Genomic DNA, 21021 nt, shown 5'->3' with positions numbered 1-21021 from the left:
GAAACTGTGGTATAGTCAAGTGCTTGTACCTTGGGTTTAGGAAACCTTCGGGTTGGAACAATTTCCCCCTCCTCTACTCCTCTACCACTGTGCCCTCAGTTAGACTTGCAAGTAAATAGCTAATAAGACAGGGAATCTTGTGTATTAGCCTCTTTAAAAGAACTTTGAGCCTCTGAGGCCAGGTTCTGGCCTTGTTCCATGTTCTTCCCCCATGGGGCTGCACCCACGGCAGACCAACAGTGAGCATTTACCGGACTTTTAACCAGCTAGTGGTTAATCCGACAGGAATGTCCCCAAAGCAAATGCCAACCTCTACCCCATGTCCTTCCTTCTAAACAGTCTGCTTGCCTCTTTCCCTGGGCAGTGAGTATTCTAGAATGTTCTAAGATTCTAGGAGCTCTATGGATATGCACTGGCTTTCCAACAGCACTGTTATTGCCACTTAATGGCTGAAGGAACTATAGTACAGTCTCCCCACTTTGGAAATGGCAGTCTATTGCACTGGTATTACCACCGATAGTCTTCTCTCCCTGTCCTGTAAATAAGAAACAGCCTCAGGGAGGAGATACAGGTAAGGAGGAAAAACTGGAGAAGTTAGAGGGGGGCACACAGATGCCCTGGGGAGCTTGTTAAAATGCAGATTCTGAAAGTCTGGGGTGAGGCCCAAGACTGCATTTCCAGCAAGCTCCCAGGTGATGCTGGGAGGCTGCTATTTGCAGGACATTTTTTTTTTTAAGATTTTATTTATTTATTTGAGAGAGAGAACGAGCGCAAGTTGGGGAGGGGCAGAGGGGGGCACAAAAGCAGACTCCCTGCTGAGCAAGGGAGCCAGAGATGGGGCTTAATCCCAGAACCCTAGAATCATGACCCGAGCCAAAGGCAGACACTTAACCGACTGAGCCACCCAGGCGCCCTGACTGGATGACATTCTGAATAGCGAAAAACACGAGGACTCTTTAAGACAGTTCAGTGTGGGGGCGCCTGGGTGGCTCAGTGGGTTAAAGCCTCTGCCTTCGGCTCGGGTCAGGATCCCAAGTCGGGCTCTCTGCTCAGTGGGGAGCCTGCTTCCTCCTCTCTCTCTCTGCCTACTTGTAATCTCTGCCTGTCAAATAAATAAATAAAATCTTAAAAAAAAAAAAAAAAAGACAGTTCAGTGTGTTCCCTTATAGGAAAAAATAGGGAGGGGCACACAGGTATCACAGAGCTGATGCTACAGAAAACAAAGGTAGGACTTATCATTACAGAGTCCCTTCTTTACACATCCATGACCTTATCTTCAACTCATTTAAGAGGCTTCTGAGGAAACCACTTTTTTTTAAATTAAATAAACATAGCGAAATATAGGAGGATGGAATGTGCCAGGGTCAAAAACCTACTAAGTTTGGGTAGAGGTGGACCCCATCATCCTTGACCCCACACACCCTCCTGGAAAACAGTAAGCAAGGAGCAGGCCAAGAGAGGTCATGGTAGCGCTGTTGCTTTAATACGGTGTGTGACAAGTAGTATCAAAATCGTCCACACTCTCCAATCTTGTTCATTTTTAATCAGCAATATTAAAACTAAGGGAAAAAAGTGCGTTAACCACACCTCTGGGCTTAAAAACGAGAAGACAAGACACAGAAATTCTCTTCCTTAAAAAACAGCCATTTCAAAAGATTTTTTTTAATATCATAAAATATTTTCATGGACAAGTGAGCTAGCAAACACACATGCACCAATGTGCCTTTTGACAAGATATCCCCCTACCCCCACCCCTCCACTCCCACAGCAAGGTGGACATGAGATTGGAGAAATGAATACAGCAGATGATACAGAGAGAAAAAAAAAATTGATAAAAAGTATAGAATAGAACGTTGTGCTTGGTTATTGTCCTATGTCACAATAAAACAAAACATTTCGGTGCAAACAGTTAATTTTTCCTCTTTTCCATTTAAGTCTGGTGGAGAAAAAAATACTTTTTCTATAATAAAATATGTGGTTTTTTGGTTTTTTGTTTTTTTACTTTTTTTAACGTAACTTTTTTTTTTCTTTTTTGCAGAAAATAATTTTGTAAACTGTCACTTTGCGGGCAGGGAGGCTCGATGCCACGTGGGTCCCAGCTCTCCCGGTTCGAGGCAGAGCACAGAGACCACACCCGGGCGGGAGAGGGGGCAGCGGGGGCGCAGGGCAGGGGCGCACAGCGGGCAAGGCAAGGGCGCTGGCCTGGGCAGGCGGGTTAGAGGTCGCTCTCGCCGTAGAGCGCCGTGGAGAAGGACATGTAGTCCAAAGCACCTGGCACGGCATCGGGGCCGGTGTAGGGGGCCATCCGCGCGATGCAGTACTCGGCCTGGTCGGGCGGCAGCTCTCGGCGCAGCTCATCCACCGTGATGTAGTTCTGGGGAGAGAGCCGGCAGGGGGACCCGGATGTCACTATGGGCGACAGCACCCCGCCCCGTCCCCTACTCCTGCTTCTGGATACAGAGACGTGCGCACACGCACAGATCCACAGGTGTATTCCGTATACATATATAACGTGTGTTTTTATAATGCATACACGTGCATACATACATATGTGTGCATATACAAAATACATGTTCCTTTTCAATCTCCTGTTTGCCATCTCTGTAGCAGTCTGGCCTGTTTCCAAGCTAATTCAAATGCTAACTGTACCTGTTATTTCAGGTATCACTCTGGTCTGCAGCAATCACAGGCTAGAGCCACCCGCAGGGACTCTGGTAACACAAGGGAGGCACACCCACTCAAGCAAGCACTCTGAAGATGATGAATTTCCACAAATACAGTGAGCATCCAAGCGGGACATCGCCGCGGGGGGACAGCTACCTCCACCAGGTTTGCAAGATGCAGGCCTGCCCGCGCCTCCCTGGTCCCCAGCCCAGGTCTCTGCGCACCCGTGACAGGTCTACTGGGAAGTTGGTTCTCTGGGGAGTTTAGCCTCCAGAACAGCTCACTCGGAGGCTTGGCCCCACGAGGTGGGCCCCCAGCACCTTGCCCTACCTCTGCCAAAGCCCCCTACGAACCAGCTTTGAGGAGAATGGGGTCACCCCTAGGTCACTCCAAAAGCCAGGAACCCAGGCCCCTTTCTGGACTTGAGAGACCCAGAGTCACTTGAAGGAGATGGTTTCCAAGGGTCATTCCAACTCCAGGTGCCAGGACTCTAAGAGTGTGTCCTTAAACTTTAGGAACTGACCTTCAGGAACTTCTCTTGGCTCAATCTTTCGCTTTTATAGACTGAGACATTTCAGAAATGATGCTCCCCACTGGCTTTGGCTTTTTATAACTCCATTTTTTCAGTCTGAAGGAAGGATGGCAGAAGGCCTATCCTATGAATTTTACAGAAAGGAAATCTGACCTCCAGACATCCCCGCTTTGCCAGTTTCTGCTGGCACTCCCACTGTTCCACTGCCAGGCAGGGCACTGCAGGGAACTTGGGAAATTGGGAAACCCAAACTGACTGCTGCTCAGGGTAGACCAATCAGACACACGCTACCCTCCCACTCCCTGATGGTGGTCCGCGCCGGCGTGCAGCGCAATAGCAGGGTGAAGTCTGAGTTCTCAGACGACCCTTCCATCACCCGGTCACGTCCTCACCCCACTCTACCCGCCTCCACGACTCACCACTCCCACCTGACTACGAAGGGGTCCCGCTCCCCGGAAAGAGACCCCCTTAGACTCACGCTGTGCCCGAACACCTTAGCTGATCCCAAAACATTACAGAAATGGGGGGAGATGGACAGCAGGGGGAAGCCCAGTGGAAGAAGGGGATGCAGGGTGCAAGTGACCCCCCCCCCGCACCCTGCACAGACAGCACCCACGCCACCGGAGACCCACCTTGTCCCCAGCCAGGATCTTGAAGGAGGCCATGACCTGGTCTGCTGTGTCTGTGTCGGCCGTCTCCCGAGACATAAAGTCAATGAAGGCCTGGAACGTCACTACACCCAGGCGGTTGGGATCCACGATGCTCATGATACGGGCAAATTCTGCCTCTCCCTAGAGAGAAGAACCAACCCCAGGCCTGTCAGCCTCTCAGCCGCAGGCTGCCGGGAATGTCTCATACGGACCTACGCCCCTGGGGGCTCAGAGCTGCCTGAGGCTGCTGGGGGTGGGGGACACAGCGGCCCCTGGGGGCTGTCCTAAGGGCATCACAGGGACATTAGACCCAAGAGCGAAGACTCCGTTCAGGCTTCCCACACCCCCCAGGCTCCCATCGGAGCACATGATGACAATGCTGACGACAGCTGTAATGGCTGCCAGTCGCGACATGTACCGCGAACCGCACTCTTCTGACGGCTGGATGCCTTTCACCTCTTTTCTCATCCCCTCCCCCATTGTATGGCGCAGGTCCTTATTACTTCCATGAGGTTTCCAGATGAGCAACTGGAGGCCCAGACAGGCTTGGTGACTTGCTCAGAGTCACACAGCCAGCAGGTTAACAGAGCTGGGATTTGAACTTGGATGGTCTGGCTCCACAACCTGCGCCCCCCCCCCACCACAGTGTACTTCCTGTGTGTCAGACCCAGGAGCCACACTCACAAAGTTCCTTTGGTGAACCCTGGCCGCAGTCCCGTAGGGGTCCCCTCACCTCACCCCGCTCCCCAAGCTGGTGATGACAGAGCTAGGGTTTACTCCTGGGTTCCCTGCGTCCTAAGCCTGTGCCCTGGCCTGGCCTGGGGCAGCCCACAAGCTCTGCCCTTTGCACTGAGGCCTGGCACCTGCCTCGCGGCCCAGCTCAGGCCCCCGAGTGTAAGGTTATACCATGGAGGAGGCCGTAAAGGCCAAGGGGTGGTGGGCGTGGCTGCAGCCACCCCCCAGGGCAGCCGCAGAAATCTCTGTGCTTCCTGAAAGAGGAAGTCGAGCCAAACCCTACCCGGAAGTCCAAACCTCCAGTCCTTTTTGCTAGCCTTGGGGGCCAGCCCCACCAGCCACCATGGGAGAGGAAAAGCCCACCACCACAGGAAGTACCAAAAAAATACACCGGCACAGAGACCGAGGTGAGAGGGCCAGACCTCTGGGACACACGCTGTCCACGAGGCTGGGCCCAGCCTGCAGGGCTCCATCTTCCCCATGGACCAGAATCATGAGGCCCCTCCAGGGAGGGCAGCCCCTAGCCTGAGGGCTTCCAGCCTGCTCTCGCCAGGCCTCGGCTTTCCTGGCCAGACAGCGAGCCCTCGTCAGAACAGAGGGTGGGGTTTACATTACCATGTTGTAACCCATGGAGATAAGGCAGGCGCGGAAATCATCCGTGTCCATCATGCCTGTCTTCTTCTGTGGGGCCAGTGGCACCAAGACACAGGAGGGTCAGAGGCAGGAGGAGGAAAGGCCGGCCCAGGGCCAGGAAGACAGGGCACAGATGGCCAGAAGGGGAGGTCAACATGTATGATTGGGGGCGTTAGGAAGGAAAAAGGAACACAGGAGGAGATACATCCATGGGGAGGAGAGAGAACAGGGAGAGGCAACAGTCCGTCCACAGGATGGAGAGTGACGAGGAGAGAGGAAGATGGGCCCCGGGCAGGTTCCCACAAAAGACGACAGAGGTCAGAGGTCGGAGCAATGGGAAGAGGAGCCCGACACGGGCCAGGCAGGGACAGCAGGAGAGGACGAGCCCCCGAGGCCCACAGGAAAGGGGAGACAGGGAGATCCAGATAGAGAGAGAAAAGAGAAAGGAGAAACGCGTTATTTCTCGCCCCGGATGCCACCCCTGAGTGTGCTCCATGCAGGAGGCGAGTACCTGGGGGTCGTTGCCAATATCATAACCCAAGCTGATGAGGCAGGCTTTGAACTCCTCGGGACCCAGCGTGCCGGAGTGATCCTGGGGCCGCCGTGCGCCAGGCAGCGAGCCATGCGGTGCCAGGGAGGTGGAGGCCGTGAGGGGAGGGGGTGGGCCATGCCCCAGGGGGGAGGGTGGTGCGTGTGGGGAGACATGGGGACAAAGGCATGCGGAGGGAGAGGGTGGAGGGTGGAAGGGGCAGGGGAGGAGGGGAAATAAAAAGTGCACACAGTTAGACACACGGACGAGGCCCAGTGGGTGCCCTCTCCCTGGCACACGCAGCCCGGCTCCAGGAAGCAGGCCAGAGGGGACCATGGTGAGCCAGGAGGGTGAGAAGCTCCCCCAGAAGGGCCCAGCCCACCCCAGCCCCAAGGCCCTGATGCCGCTTTCCAAGAGGGCTTCACCCACCCAGGAGGCTGGAGGACAGGGAAGCAGGCAGGGGTGGTGGGCAGCACCGAACCCCAAGCGCCCAGCCGTCTGGCTACCCAGAAGCCCCAGGGCACTGGGAGGGATGGCCCACGTACAGCTCAACCTGTCCCAGAGCTGGGATGAGAACCCAGGACAAACAATGCTGATGCCCCCAGAGTCCCCCAAAGGCTGCTGGGGAGTGAAATAGGGGAGGGGGCCTCTGCTCCTCTGTCCTGAGGCAGAGGCAAGCTACAGTCCCCACAGAGAGGGGACAGCAGGCCGGCCCCTGAGGCTAGGGTAGCCTCGCTCCCAAGGACTGACTCCTCGTGGCAGGAGAACAGGTGTCGGGGGCCAGTGATCCTCTCTCCACTCACTATATGAGCTCTTGGTCCAGAAAAGTGGGGAAGTTCACAGCCACACCAGGACAGGCTTTCTGAGACCAGCTGTGCGGTCCAGAGTCAAGGCAAGCTGCCTTCCTGCTTCCCTCCTCCTCTCCCTCCCTTGCCCAGGAACTGGCCCAGCATGGCTGCCCACCTCCTGGGCACACTGCCTTCCAGGGCCCTGGGGCAGGGGCTGGGGACTGCTCTAAGTGCAGGCAGTGGGGCTCTCACCCGGTCAAAGTGGTTGAAGGAGGCCCGGAACTCATTCATCTGCTCCTGGCTGATGCCCTTGGCATCTCGGGTGAGGATCTGATTCTCCACCTCGTTGATGGTCCTGGCGATGGTGGTGAGGAGCTGCTCCCAGCCCACACGGATGTGCTGGGGGGATGAGGGGCCTGTCAGTGAAGGGGCCCCAGGCCTGGGCCTTGGCTGCTCCCGGCGACTCCTCCCCCCAACCGTGGAAATGGCCCAAGCCACCAAATCCAGACTTCCAGCCAGATTTATAGTATCACTGGGCCAGAGGATCCAGATGATGAAAGGGGAAGCACAGGAGGGCAGTGGCCTCCACCTGAGGCAGCAGAGACCAGAACTGGTGGCCCGAGTCAGGGCAGGAGGGAGGGCCCTGCATATCCGATTCCATAGCCACACACACTTTCCTTCATGGTCCAAACCAGTCACTGCTTGGAAAGCGGGTGTCTAAGCCAGTGTCTGGAGATCACCTGCAGCTGAATCACAGGGGCCTGTTCAAAACATAGACTCCTCTGCCCTTGCCCAGACCTAGGGAATCAAGTCCTAGAGCCGAAGGCTTGAAGTCTGCATTCTCGACAAGCTCCCTGGGAAATTCAGAAGGGCCCGAAGACCCAGAGCTCCAGAGGAGAGCAGTGGCGAGTATGCCCTCACTCCCAAGCGAGAGCTTGTCCTCCTACTGTGAGCACTTTCCTTGGAAGATGGGTAACTGCCCCCCTGCCCCAGCCTGGACGTCCCCTGGAGAAGCAAGACCGGTGCCACCCACCTCCATAGTGTAGTTGGTGTGCTTGTTGTCGAAGATGAGCGCCTCCTGGATGAGCTGGTGGTCGCCCTCCAGCTGGTCGATCTTGGGCTTGTAGTTGACAATGCTCTTCTCATACTGTCGCAGGTGGCTGAGCTGGTCCTCCAGAGTCCCGTGCATCTCAATGGAGATCCGCCCGATCTCCTGCTCACCGGGAAGGAAGCCCTTGTCAGACTGTCCCACTCTTGTCGCTGGGGTAGGGACTGGGGCACCCAGGTCATTGGTCAGCCCCTCACATGATTCTCCTTGGTGCCTCCCCTCGCCTGCCACCCCAGTATCAGGGAACCCATCAGTGATAATCAGTCCAGCAAGAACAAGATCCAGTCAGCAGGGACACACTTTGGTATGGAAACAGCATTGTAAAGGGGTATGAAAAGCACTATCACTAGATGACATACCTCCCGTCTCTCGGGTGCCTCTCAGGCTCAGAAGGGGGCGGTTAGGTCAGTTCCTAACCTAAATGCTTGCTCCTCTGCTTGCCATTCAAACTCCCCGCCCAAGCTGTGTTTCCAATGATCACCCACCTCAGGGACTCTCTCTGCCCACAGAGCCAGCTTCCCCACAGCCTCAGAGCCCTTGAAGTGTCTCCTCAGTGGCCATGCACCTGCTGTTCTGCTCCTAGGCTGCCTGCCTCCGCCTGCCTCAATCCTACCTGCCCCATGGGCCGGGCCTCAGCCCCCTTTCTGTCTGTACGTCATCTATGGAAACAAAACTTGTTTGTAAAAGCCTTTTCTGTGCACTCAATTCGACCCAGCAAGTATTTCCTGAGCAGCTACTATGCACAATGCATGGTTAAGCAGGTGGGGCTGGGGTGCAGGAGAGACAACCATGAGCTTGACATGGTCTCTGCCGTCAAGGAGCTCACGGGAACACCATGCTCTAACCCAAACAGGGCCCCTTTCCTGATCTACATATAGTACCCCAGGATCTGGCCCAATAATTCAGCAAAAAACCTCCACACTTGCCCAAGGCCCAGTTCTCTCTCTGTAAAGATCCTTCTCTTTGACAAAGTTCTCTGCTCAGAAGGAAGGGACACCTGGTCAGCCAAATAAGTCAACGATATATCAGCGATTCAGCAACGATACATCTGTGGCACTTTCTCGTGTGACTCTTTAGTGGCAGCCCTGAGTGGGTCTTTGTACCCAAACCAGAGATCGGGATCAACCCATTGGCCTTCCCTGACAGGCTCCATACCCCCTGTAGGGCCACAGACCCATCGTGGGCTTGGGACCAGCATTCCTCCCGGGATCCTGCCTAGGAGGAGAGAGGGCAGCCTGACTGGCTGGGACAGTGCTGGGAAGGGGCGGAAGCCTCCCGTGAGGGGAGCCATCCCTGCCTCCCGTGAGGGGACCCACCTCCATCTTGGTCTGAATCCAGGGCCCGATGACATTGGCCTGGGCTGCGAACTGCTTACGTAGCCTCTCATTGTGCTGCTGGCGGGCGTGCTCCTCCGTCAGGGCCTGGTCCCTCCGTGGCACCAACTGCCGCACCTGGGGTGGGGACAGTCACAGGACGTGGGTAACGGGCCAGCCGCGTGTCCCATACTTCAGACTGAGGAAATGGAGGAGGCATGAAGGGAAGGAGTGAGGCAGTAACAGAACAGGAGTGACCAGGTCCAGAAACTCCATCGCTCGTTAACTGGACAGATTGAGTGCTTACCGTGTGATAAGGAAAAAAAAATAAAATCCATGAACATCAATAAAAGTCAACCAAAAAAGGGGACAAAATCCATGCCCTTATAAAACCTTCTGTAGCCCAGCCAATGCCCCACCCAGCCCTTCCACTCACGTGGTCCCATTTGCCATTGATCTCCTGAGGAGTGATGGTTGTGTAGGGGTTGGTGCCCGCCATGTTGACGTGGTAGGTCTGGACGATCTTGGACACCTCGTTGTGGATACCCAGGATGGCCAGGCGCTCCTTGTCAGCATCAGGGAGGGTGGCCTTGAACTGCTCATGGGCTGTGGTCAGTCCCTGAGTGGAAGAGAAGTAGAATGACGGTGCCTCGTGTGGGCAAGATGAACTAAGGGAGCCCTACGGGTCCCACAGTAGGGGGTGGGGGCAGGAGGGCCACTGAAAGCCTGGCTCCACACCAGCAGGGAGATGCAGAGGCATCAACCAAGGATGCTCATGGCTGAGAACCAGGTGGGCAGGGCTGGCCACAGGGAGGTGAAGGCAGAGCCATCTAACAAGAGCTTCGTCCTCAGGACTGGTGAAATCAGGAGCAACCACCCCTAAAGTGTACACCACCCACTGTCAGGACAAGGACAGGGTCTGCTCCCCCAGGTGACCTTCCGTAACCCAAGCTCCCTTTGCAAAATCTCTTAAATCCAATCCCCTGCAGCTGTATAAAAGAATGGGGGAGCTATTTACTGCTATGCAATGAGCTGCAGCACACCTGGATCTCTTCGATGGTGTGCACGATGAAGGTGTCCTGCAGATCCTCCATGGCCCCCTCCATCCAGTTGTTGAAGGGTGCAGCCCGCTTGGCGTACTCCAAGTACAGTTGGTCAATGGTTTCCAGCAGCTTCTCTGTCCGCTGGGAGTGAAAATTGGAAGGGGTGGATAGGGAGGTATTCAGCAGAGTCCTATCCAGAATTGCCACTCTCTGCCCCCTGACCCCCATCCCAAGCCTCCAAGGTCCTGCTGTCCTGCCCCAAGGGGTCTAGGTGTGGAAGACCAGACTAAGGCAGGCAGAAAGAATAGGCTTTCTCTGGGACACTGGTTCTTAATGTGAGGTCTACAGACCCTCCCACACTGGATTCACCCAGCCCAACCCTCAGTCTGATCTGCAGAATAGGAAAGTGCTCAAATGGCTGGGGTTGGGCTGTGAAGTGCATGAGACAGAGAGGCCACAAAGGACGCATCTCCATCAAGGCAAAGCCCAAACCAGTGCCAGAGTGAACCTTCGACACATAGGCCACAGTGGATCCAGGGAACCAGTGGGGCCTTCTGGCCCAAGGCAAAGGGAATCACAAAGCAGCAAGAGGCTCCCAGAGCTGCTAGGGGCCGGCCCCCGTCTCCCTCAGGGGCCACACCTCCAGAGCTTCCCTCCGCTTCTGGGTTAGGGCTCCCAGGTTGTCCCACTGGTCACAGATCTTCTGGCACCGGGCGTTGACACTGGGCGAGTCATAATAGTCCAGCTCGCTGGAAGGGGAGAGACAGCAAGAGTCTGATGACCCGGGTTTCCTCCAGGGTCTGCTCCCCTCTCCCCAGCGCTGGGCACACGAGTGGTACAGGGAAGCCAGGCGTGCTCCCCAAGACCTCCAGGGACCCCAAGACCCCCCAACTCCTTGGTTTACGGAAGACTGCCGGGAGACAAATGAAGGCCAGTTCTCTCCAGGGGCCCCTGCCACAGCTCACTGGAGGTGGTCTTGACCCCCTGAGGCCGAGCAATAGCTCTGGTCCAGCACTAATTACAGGGAAGGACCGGATGCCCTCAGCAGCAGGGGCACGGGCTCATGCTCCGCCTGAGGCAACACTCACTGCCTTCTGTATGGGTGCCTTTCCTGCCCGGGAGCTCACTGTACCCACCCTCCTCGTTTTGCACAGCTACATCCCCTTCCCACTGCAGCCCCAGCCCTCGGCCCGGCCGCTCCTACTTGAGCTCCTGCGCAATGGCGGCGATCTGCTCCACGCGGTCCTGGTGCGCGGCCAGATCACTCTCAAAGGCCTCGTGCTTCTTGAGCAGGGCCTTGATCTCCGAGAGGGTGGCGGTCTCGTAATCCTTCTGCCGTAGCATAGCCTCTTTGCCTGCATTCGGGGGAAAGGGATACAAGGCTGAGCAGAAGCCAGAGGCCCCATCTTCTTGGACCTGCCCATCCACCCCTCAGGGCTCCAAAAGCCCCACTTCCAGGGCATGTCCCCAGATGCCCACCATACAGCGATCAACCATCGGCAGTCTGAGAAAGCAAGACGCAGCTGAACATCTGCCACAAGTCCGGGTTGGGGAAGGTGCTACTTTCCATGGGACGTGTATGGGGCCACGAGGAGTGGTTACGTCCGAAGGCTACGCTGGGCTATGCCCTGTGGTACAGCCGGGAAAGAACCAGCCAAGCGCCCCATCTTTCTCCAGCTACTGTTGCAGGCCCCCAGGAGCCCTGCAGGGACCCCTCCCCTTGATTATCTGGCTGTGGTCCGCATGTCACAGCACTCTACACAGAATCCAACAGTGGCCAGAACCTTCTGTGACTGTCAGGGGCGCTGCTCTCTCTTTAGGAACAGGGCGGGCTGGCACGTCTGGGATTTCTGCTTCCCAGGAGGAAATGGGATGAGAAATGAAGCCCCCAGGACTACTGCTACGTGACATCTGTCAGCTGTCTCATGAAGTGTCTGGTCCAGCACAGGGGACCCAGCCCGGCCTGCACGCCCCCACCCTGCACATCTCGCTGGGCCCGTCAGGGAAGCTCAGCCAGTCTCAGCAGATGAAGGCTGGGCTGTGGAGGCTGGAAGGACCGTGCCCAAAGGGGCCTTTCTTTCCTCCCCTCTACCTTTTTTTCTTTTTTTAAAGATTTTATTTTTAGGGGCACCTGGGCTGCTTAGTCATTAAGCGTCTGTCTCTGGCTTTGGTCATGATCCTGGCATCCCGAATTGAGCTCCCCATCGGGCTTCCTGCTCATCGGGGAGCCTGCTTCTCCCTCTCCAGCTCCCCCTGCTTGTGTTCCCTCTCTCACTGTCTTTGTCATAAATAACACAAAATCTTAAAAAAAAAAAAAAAAGATTTTATTTTTAACTCATCTCTACATGCAAGGTGAGGCTCAAACTTAACGACCCCAAGATCAAGAGTCACATGCTTTTCCGACTGAGCCAGATAGATGACCTGCTACTTCTTATTCTTTAAGTCAGAATAATAATATGTTAAGTTTACCAGGGAAAAAAATTAATGATGAGCCTACGTATCTACTCTTTTTCCATCTTTCCTTATACAGATGCCGTGTCACAACCCTCAGGGAGATGGAAGCTGTGCTTTCAAACATTCAGCAGCCCATCCTCAGAGTCTCTACTCTGGCTTCAGTTTTCACCTGTGTCCCCTCTGGTGGCTGAGTCACCACCGGTGTGACCACCTGTCCCCCTACCGTGGGGCGTCCAGACCCCTCAGCTTGTGCTATCAGAGAGGGTCTCCTGGCAAATCTCCCTAGACGTGTGATTTTCCCCACGTTCAGGGTTCATGCTTCAGACAGGTTCAAGAACTCCTGGGTCAGCAGGCGGCACCACGGCCAGGTGTGGACGTGCCCAGCGAGACTGCTTTGCCCAGAGGTTGTGCCCGCATTTGCTGCCCTCACACCAGCCATTCTCATGTCCCTGCTGGTAATGGACCGGCTGACGGGGCCAGCCCCTGCTCTGTACCTTCCTGTGAGCTGTGCCCGGGCCCTGGGGAAGCTGTAACTGACACACGTGAGTTGGTGTGATTTCTACTTCCACTCTGCACCAGGTGCACCTGGCAGTGGGGGGGCAGGGGGTTTGCAGAGAGCAAGCTTGCACCACTGTGTACTTGCAACATGGAGCTAACCCAGGCCCCCTCAGGCCAACTCAAGCACGTGCCCATCCCCCACCATGCCACAGGATATAGCCCGTCCCTCACCGTCTCCAGCCTGAGATCTGATGGGGGAGCATGGAGACACTGCAACCTACCTCACCAGCCAACAGAGGCTACGCCAGAGGTTCCAGCTGAAATGGCTGGACCCTAGGAGACGGGCAGTGTGGGTCCTTCTCCACCCCTGGCCCCCAGTTCTAGGAAAAGTCTACTCTAGGTATGACTCTTCTTTCTTTGGAGTTAACTTCAACTGCCAACAGGGAGACACCAGGTGTGGCCCCAAGTGCCTCCAAGTTTCACCTCTGTTAAAACGGCAAGGGCTCTAGGTCACTACCACTGGAGGCCAGAAAACAGCACCAGGGCATGCAGTGGAGGAAGAATCCCCAGGGCTACCATTTACGAAGTGTGCTCTACCTGCCAGGCACTCAGCTAAGCATAAAATGTCCTTACGATGCTTACCGCTACAGCAACCCTAGGTAGGGGGACGCATACCGAGTTGAATAGTGTTCCCCGAAACCCAGGTCAAGCCAGAACTTCAGAATCTGACCTTATTTGAAAAAAGGGTCTTTGTAGATGCAATTAGTTAAGATGAGGTCATAGGAGACCAGGAGGGCCCTAAATCCAATGACTGGAGGCTTTATTAGAAAAAGGAGAAACACAGAAGCAGCCATGGGGGATGGTGCAGCGACTGAACAAAGCCAATGACACCAAGGACAACCACTGAGCACCAGAGGCCAGGAAGCAACATAGACAGCCTCATCCTTGGAGCCTCCAGAAGGAACCAACCCTGCTGACCCTTCTGCTTTGGACTCCCTCCTGACCTGGGAGGGAGCACGTTTCTGCCATGTGAAGCTAGCCAGTGTCTGGCCCTTGGTTCCAGCAGCCCTGGATGCTGACACAGGGGAGGGCGCTTGGTCCCCTGCATGTCACAGATGAGAGAACAAGACCTGGAGGCTAAGTTGCTGGTCCAAACTTACTCTGCTTCTAGGTGGCAGAGTCATGATGAGAACCCAAGCTAACAGCCTTAGGGGAGAAGACATCATCGCGGTGACCAAAACCAACAATGAGTCACACATACATAGCCTCGTCCTAGGCAAGGAATCCTTCTCGGTGCTTCCGAGGTGCTCATTCATTCTGTTCCCCTAAACCTACCAAGTTGGCACTATGATTATCCCCACTCTACAGATGAGGAAGCAGAGTCCCCCAAAAGGCCAGTGAGTTTGTCTAAGGAAGAGCAACTAGTAAGAGACAAAGCAAAGCAAAACAAGCAGCAAGACAGAAAGGAGCTGGGGCTGGTGGTCTGGCCGGTGGAGCATGGAAGCTGGTATCCCCTGGGGAGGCAGGAGGCTGGGCTGGCGTTACCATCCGTCCAGGCCTCGTGGATGGAGGCCTTCTGCCGGAACTTCTCTGCCAGGTGGTCGAGCCGCTCCAGCCTCCGGATCTCATTCAGCAGCCACTCCTCGTAGCCCTTCTCCGCCTGCTCTAGGCAGCCCCACGCATTGTTGATGTCCTGTAGGGATGGGAGGCACAAGGTCAGGCCCTGCTGGCCCCCGAGAACCCCAGCCCCTTCCCGTCAGCCAGGCCCCCCCAGCGCCCCCCCCCCACCACCGGTGTTTCCCAGGCTCTGGGGCACCAGGCCTCCTGGGCAGGACATTAGGCCCAAGACCATATAGGCCACCCAGCTATAGGGCTTTGGCGTGCAGCCCTGTGGGGAAAAAGTCCGAGGCCCTCTGAGGCCCAGGACACTGACAATCACAGGATGTAGGGCGAGCCGGGGAAAGGAGCAACAACTGAGTGAGGGAAGCAGGGATAGGAGCCTCCCAGGATGCCCACATCTCTGGATGTGTCATGAGCTCTGGGCAGTCACCTGGAGCCTGCAGGGACCTTGGTCTGGCTGAGCTGGCCAAGCATCTGAGCATAGGGACAGCTGCTGAGCCCAAACCCACAGCCCTTCAAACCTGTAGGGTCGCGCCTACAATGAGCACAGGGTGCCCGCTGGGCAGACAGGGGCAGAACCGGCCTGGATGCCATCTGGGGGCCCAGGAACAGGCTGCACCCACCCGGGGGCAGGAGGGCCCTTCTAACTCACACAGCACCCTCCAGTTAGCAGGGGCTCTAGCCATCTAAAAGCTGCTATTTCAGCCTGGAATCTGGAAAAAGACTGCAATTGGAGACTCTTTCCTCTCCTCCAGGGTCCCCGGGGATCCTGCCTCCTTCCAATTTGCCTGCTTTCCCCATCCCCTGCCCTTACTGCTTTATATCCCCACACTGTCTCAGGACTTGTCATTTTAAAGGGCAAAAGCTTATCCTGGTGAACTTTTAAAATTTTTTTGCTTGTTTCCCTGGCTCATAATGTTCCTTCCCAAGTCTGAGGACAGGATAAGCAGGAAACAGAAATAACCTAAGTAACCTACAGGAAGAGAATTTAACAACTTGGAAAACCATTCATGATATAATTTTAGTTTTTTTTTTAAAGAGGCTTATGAAATAAACATGCTTTAGGATTTTCTTAAAAATGATATTTACATAAAGATGTTTTTCCAAAGAACATTTTTTTTCGTAAGTAGGCTCCATGCCCAGCTTGAACTCACGACCCTGAGATCCAGATCTGAGCTGAGATCAAGAGCTCGATGCGCAACTGACTGAGCCACCCAGGTGCCCCTAAAAAACATTTTCTTAAAGTTGATATTGACAACTGAGATTATGAGTAATTTCTATTTTCTGTTTTTTGCCTGTTTGTATCTTTGAAATAGCCTACCCCCCCCCCCAAAAAAAGCCATTACATTTTTTGTATGGTAATACACTTCGGGTGGCTCAGTCAGTTAACTGCCTGCCTTCAGCTCAGGTCATGATCCCAGGGTCCTCGGATCAAATCCCACATCAGGCTCCTTGCTCAGCAGGGGGCCTGCTTCTCGGTCTGCCAGCTGCTCCCCCTGCTTGTGTTCACAGTCTTGGTCTCTCTGACAAATAAATAAATAAAACCTTAAAAAAAAATGAAGTAAAATAAAGTGTATGAAAAGATTCCACAGCAGTAAAAAAATTATCCTGACTGCTACGGATGGAGCCCTGTTTGGCTGAATATGTAAAGAGGTATTTTGCTTACAAAGATGTTTTTTTGAGGGGTGGGGGGAGAAGATGGTGCTGGGAGGGCGAGTTTGGCCTGGAATAGTGGCGAGGAGGGGGCTGAGCCTGGGGGAGGGGCAAGCGGGGGAGCAGCTGGTGGTCCGTTGGGGGGCCCCGGGCTCCCCTGCACTCACCGAGACCATCCTGCCCTCGGAGGGCATGAAGGCAGGCCGGTTGCTGAGGCGCAGCTTGGTCTGCAGCGTGTTGAAGTTGATCTCCAGCTGGCACTTCTCCTGCACCTTGGGCGGCTTGTGCAGGCGCCGGTAGTCCCGGAAGTCCTCCAGCTTCTGCTGCATGGCCTGCATGGTGTTCTCCGGCGCCCGGTTCTCCAACCAGGGGATCGTGCGGCGGATCCACTCCAGCAGCTGGAGGGCGGAAGGGGTAAGGATGCTGGGAGCCGGTGGAGGGACTGCTTCCCTCTCCTCGTGGCCTTTTGGTCCTTCCCACACGGGGAGGGCCGGGGGGAGTGTGCCCTCCTGACGGTACACTCTGTCCCGACTCCCACTCCCCAGCCACGAGGCCAGGTCCCAGGCCACTCCCCACCCCAGTCTGGCCACCAGCCTCCTGTTTGCCTGGGGAAGAGGCTGACTCCAGCCCCTGCTCTGCCAGACCTCCTGGAAGGTCAGCTTGACTAGGAGGAGACCTGAGCTCGGGCTCCAGCTCTACCACCTGGTCGGGCCTCCGTGTCCTCAGCCGGATCAGGGAGGGGGTGCCCAGTTGTTTCCCAAGGCCCTTGTCACCTGGCCACCTAGAATTCTAGAATGAGGATCTCTAACTCAAAAAGGAAGGGGCTGGCTTCTGGGACACAGGCAGGGAATGACGGCCTGGATGAGGTGACGATGGTGGAGAAGGTGTGGGGGAGGGAGTGTTGGCGGTCACAGGAAATAGAATGAGCGCCGGAAGGGGTCAGCCTGTCCCCTAAATTAACTCCTTGGCATAATCACCTAACCCCATGGGGTGAGGTGCTGTGATCCTCCCCCAGGTTGCAGTGGGCTGACTGAGGCACCATGAGGTCACATAACCTGCCCAGGTGAGCAAGCCGGCACAGCAGAGCAGAGAGGAAGCCCGGCACTTGGGTACCTACTACGCTGGACGGCAGATCCCCTAAGAGGTTGGGCTCAGAAGGCTCAGTTCTTTTAAGGAAGAGGCAAGTGGAGCCTTCAACCACATACAGTCAATGGAAGAACAGCAGACCCAGCACTGTCTCCTCCTGTCCCCTGAGTAGGCCCAGCTGCTAAGCTAGCTGGAGCCAGCCCTGGTCCCCCTCCAGTTCACATCCTCCCTGAACCAGGCGTCCTCCTTTTCTAGGCCAAGCCACTCAAAGCACAACAGTATACCAAACTAGAAAGAGATCTCTTGGCTTAGCTCTCACCTGACAAGTGAAAAAAACCAAGACCCAGAGAGGTGCAGAGTTCTCCAGGCTCACTGTTTGTCGATGAGAGAAAAGGCCGGGGACTCGGCTCTCTGGAGCCTGCAGCCCAGCCCGCCTCTGCCTCCTGGGAGAAGGGGAGAGGAGCCCAAGCTTCCCTGGATCTGCTGTGCTGGGACCAAGCCTCAGACTGTGCCCCAGGGACGGGTTTGAGGGGGACACGTTCTGGGGGCTCCCTCTTTCCCGCAGGGTGGGGTAGCAGAGCCTTGCTTGAGCAAGGCCAGGAGAAGCCATGAGGTACCCACATCGCTGGCCAACTTCTCATAGTCTTCCATGAGCTGCTCATTCTCCTGGTTGACGGCCAACACCTTGCAGATTCGATTGGCTGCTGTCTCCGCCTGGCAACAAGAAAGCGGGTGGGGGGGATACGCACGGTCAGCCCAGGGTAGCAGGAGCTCCCACCCCAGCAGCTCCACGTGGCAGGAAGGCAGCTCTCAAGGCTCTGAATCCACATCCTCCTTGCCAGCCTCTCTACCAGCCCATGCTGGGTCCCACAGTCAAGGGAGCCCAGAGAAAGATCTTCGTAGCTGAACTGGGGATCCCTGGAGAAAGACCTGAGTTGGAGGCCAACCATTGCATGTTGGGAAGACACTAACATAGTAATGGCCGATACAATCAAAACGTTCCGCTCAGGTAAAGAGATGAGAAAATGCACACACAGCCTAGAATCCCAAGTGGAGGATTCCCAAAACTCAGGCTCTCAGGCTAGATCGGGTCAGGATCTCGGGAGATGCAGAGATTCACAGCTGGGAGTCTGGAATAAGGTGCTGACTGAGAGGCAACAGGGCCTCTCGAGATCGCTACTGAATCTGCTCCTGGCTCAAAGCCCTAAGAATATCAGAGAAGACTCAGAGACCCTCTACAGCACAAAGGAGAAGACTTAAGGATCAACCCAGCATGGGAAGAATGGCCAGGCAGGCGCCTGCGGGAAAGCTAAGCACGGGTCTTTGCGCTGAGTGAGAGCTGGGCTTCTGCTAGCCTTTGGGTCCTGGTGACAAGAGGAATGAGAGAGGACTGACTGGAAATCAGAGGCAAAAGCCCAGAAACTCCAGGGGACACTGCCTTCTTAGTCTATGAAGGGTGCTGTGGACCCAACACCAGCAAGGGCCAGATGGCCCTAAGTTACCAGTTGCTCCGGTGATTTTTAAACTCATCTTTTCGCATCATGACCCGCCTCCAAGGGAAGGGGAACGCAGAGCCTTTTGGGGGTCCTGGGATAGAAAGCCTAGGGACAGGAGCAGATAATACCAATGAAAAAACAGATATGCATTCTGGGGCCCTAGAGAACAGTGACCCTGCAGATGGCAAGAGCATAAGGGACAGAAAGATGGGACCTCACAACCAGCTGATGAATAACACAAAATGAGCTTTTATTGCAGCAAGATAAATGGAGGCTAGGCATAAGGAAGAACTTCCAGAGAATGAAGGTGCTTTCAACCGGAAAGAAATATTTAAGATCCAAGTGTTTTTTCTTTGCAGAACTTTTCAAATAGGACATATCCCACTGAATCATGTGACTACGAGAGGCTGCTGGGATGCGTGTGCGTGCGTGTGTGTGTATGTGTGTGTGTGTGTGTGTGTGTGTGTGTAAGCAGGTCAGCATAAAGGTCCTTTCGAACTCCAAGTCAAGAGACTGCACTCGCCAGGATAAGGTGTTGGAGCAAGGAGACCTCCCCCAGGTTCAATTGTGGGAATGGCCACAGGCCCCCAAGACGGGATGGGTGCTTTGAATCCCAGGTCTCAAGACACCGAGGCAGGGAGTCACATTCTTAGACCCTCACCCCTCTGCCCTCCAGCCTAACTCTGCCCTGGAGATGCCGTGGCCCCTTCTCACGTGGAACCCCTGAGGGATCATCCTTCCTCTTAAGAACAAACAGGTAACCACAGAAAATTCCAAAAGGTGACGAGGAAGGAAATTCCTTCCTTGTGGGGTCCTGGAAAGAGCAAGGTCATAGGAAACAGGCTGATGTGTCCCATGAGGAGGGCTGGGGATAGCAATCCACCTGAAGTCACCAGGGCCACTTCCCTTGAAGACTGGGGAGGGAGACCTCCAGGTGGGTGGGGCAGTGGTCTCCATAGTAACATAGGTAAGTCAGTCCAGCGTGCTGAGCAGGTAGGTAAGAACCAGAGACCGCCACGCACCACAGGCAGGCAGCAGCTACCACTGCCATGTTTCCTGGATAAAGCCCTCCTTGGCCTCATTACCTTCCTGATTCATCTTGAAATTCTGAGTTCAGTGGTCCTAAGCTTTGACCTGTGTGCTGCTTTGTCAAACCAACAGACTGAATGAGGCCTGAGTTCATGGCATGGTAGGAGACAGATCCTGGGAGCCTCCCCTGGGAGCCCTGCCCTTCCTTCGGAGCCTGCCTGCTCCAGGGTCAATAGAGGGTCCTTTTGGATAAAGTCTGGGGGAGCCAGTCCCACCTCTTTCCCAAGCCTGCAACTAGGCCTGCTCACACCCAGGTGGCTTTACCTGAGGAGACTGAGAAAAGCGATCATTATAACCAGGAAATGTGCCTTCGGAAAGAAAGCACAGGCGTCACAGAGCAAGAGTTTAGAAATGGCAACAGCCCATCTGCAAACTCCTCCCAGCTCCCACAGTTCCCTCTAGGAAAGAAGCAGGCTCCTGGAATCCAGACTTGATTTTAAGGAGAAAAAAAAAAAAAAAAAAAAAAAGACAGAAAGATCGCTGACCCGTTTCTTCCGCTCACTGCATAACTCCCCCTGTAGCAGCCTACAAGGTGACACTTGCTACCACACTGGTCCCTTAAAGGATCCAGTCATCCGCCACCCCCCACCCAGGAGGCCACAGAGGCCACGCAGGGAAGGCAGACCTGAGGGACGCACTCGCTGTGGTGAAGGCAAGTAAGGTCCTTGAGGGTGGGACCGAGGCCTACCTCAGTTGTCCCACTTTCTAGTTTTCTAGAAAAGATTTCTCCCATGGCTACAAGAACTTCATCACTATGGGGGATTCGGGAGAGAGGTACCGAGGACCACCAAGTCATAAAGACACCTCAGAGGAAAGATTTGTTCTAGGGGAGGAAACATTCATTGTCTGAGAGAAAGAGAAAGCGAAGCCCCATTAGGGGCTTACCACCCTGAGAAGTGCTGGCCTCAGGCTCTCCTGGGCTCTCCCAGCAGGAGGAGATGGGCTGCTTTGGACGGAGAGGAGAAACCAGACGACCCAGGCCTCTCTGATGTTAACAGAATTTGCAAGAGATAAGGGACATAAGCACAGATATCTTTACGGGGCTGAGAAAGTATTTTATAACATCAGGCAAAAGGACTACTTGTAAATGCCAAAGGAAGGCTTCTAGAAATTTGCATTTACCCCCCCCC

The 21021-nt window shown here is 55.1% G+C and overlaps 1 protein-coding gene across 4 annotated transcripts in view; it reads right to left on the bottom strand.

The window, feature by feature from the left end:
• Positions 1-1646: 1646 nt before the first annotated feature.
• The window catches only part of ACTN1 (actinin alpha 1), a 96540-nt gene continuing 77165 nt past the window's right edge, over positions 1647-21021 (bottom strand). For 2 of the 4 annotated variants that reach the window (XM_082733986.1, XM_082733988.1), the window contains exons 9-21: positions 17928-18020; positions 16388-16618; positions 14493-14640; positions 11200-11350; positions 10636-10744; positions 9996-10136; positions 9389-9571; positions 8956-9090; positions 7565-7744; positions 6784-6930; positions 5726-5806; positions 3829-3987; positions 1647-2374 (exon numbers count right to left, since the gene is read on the bottom strand). In XM_082733986.1, coding sequence (XP_082590112.1) covers positions 2216-2374; positions 3829-3987; positions 5726-5806; positions 6784-6930; positions 7565-7744; positions 8956-9090; positions 9389-9571; positions 9996-10136; positions 10636-10744; positions 11200-11350; positions 14493-14640; positions 16388-16618; positions 17928-18020 — 1917 coding nt within the window. In that variant the 3' untranslated portion in view covers positions 1647-2215. Of the gene's footprint in view, positions 2375-3828; positions 3988-5196; positions 5263-5725; positions 5807-6783; positions 6931-7564; positions 7745-8955; positions 9091-9388; positions 9572-9995; positions 10137-10635; positions 10745-11199; positions 11351-14492; positions 14641-16387; positions 16619-17927; positions 18021-21021 lie in introns of all 4 variants that reach the window. The other 2 variants (XM_082733989.1, XM_082733987.1) reach the window with 2 other exon arrangements.

The sequence above is a fragment of the Mustela nivalis genome, assembly GCF_964662115.1.
Source record: "Mustela nivalis genome assembly, chromosome: 6".
Classification (NCBI taxonomy): domain Eukaryota; kingdom Metazoa; phylum Chordata; class Mammalia; order Carnivora; family Mustelidae; genus Mustela; species Mustela nivalis.
This window is presented reverse-complemented; position numbering and strand designations above follow the sequence as displayed.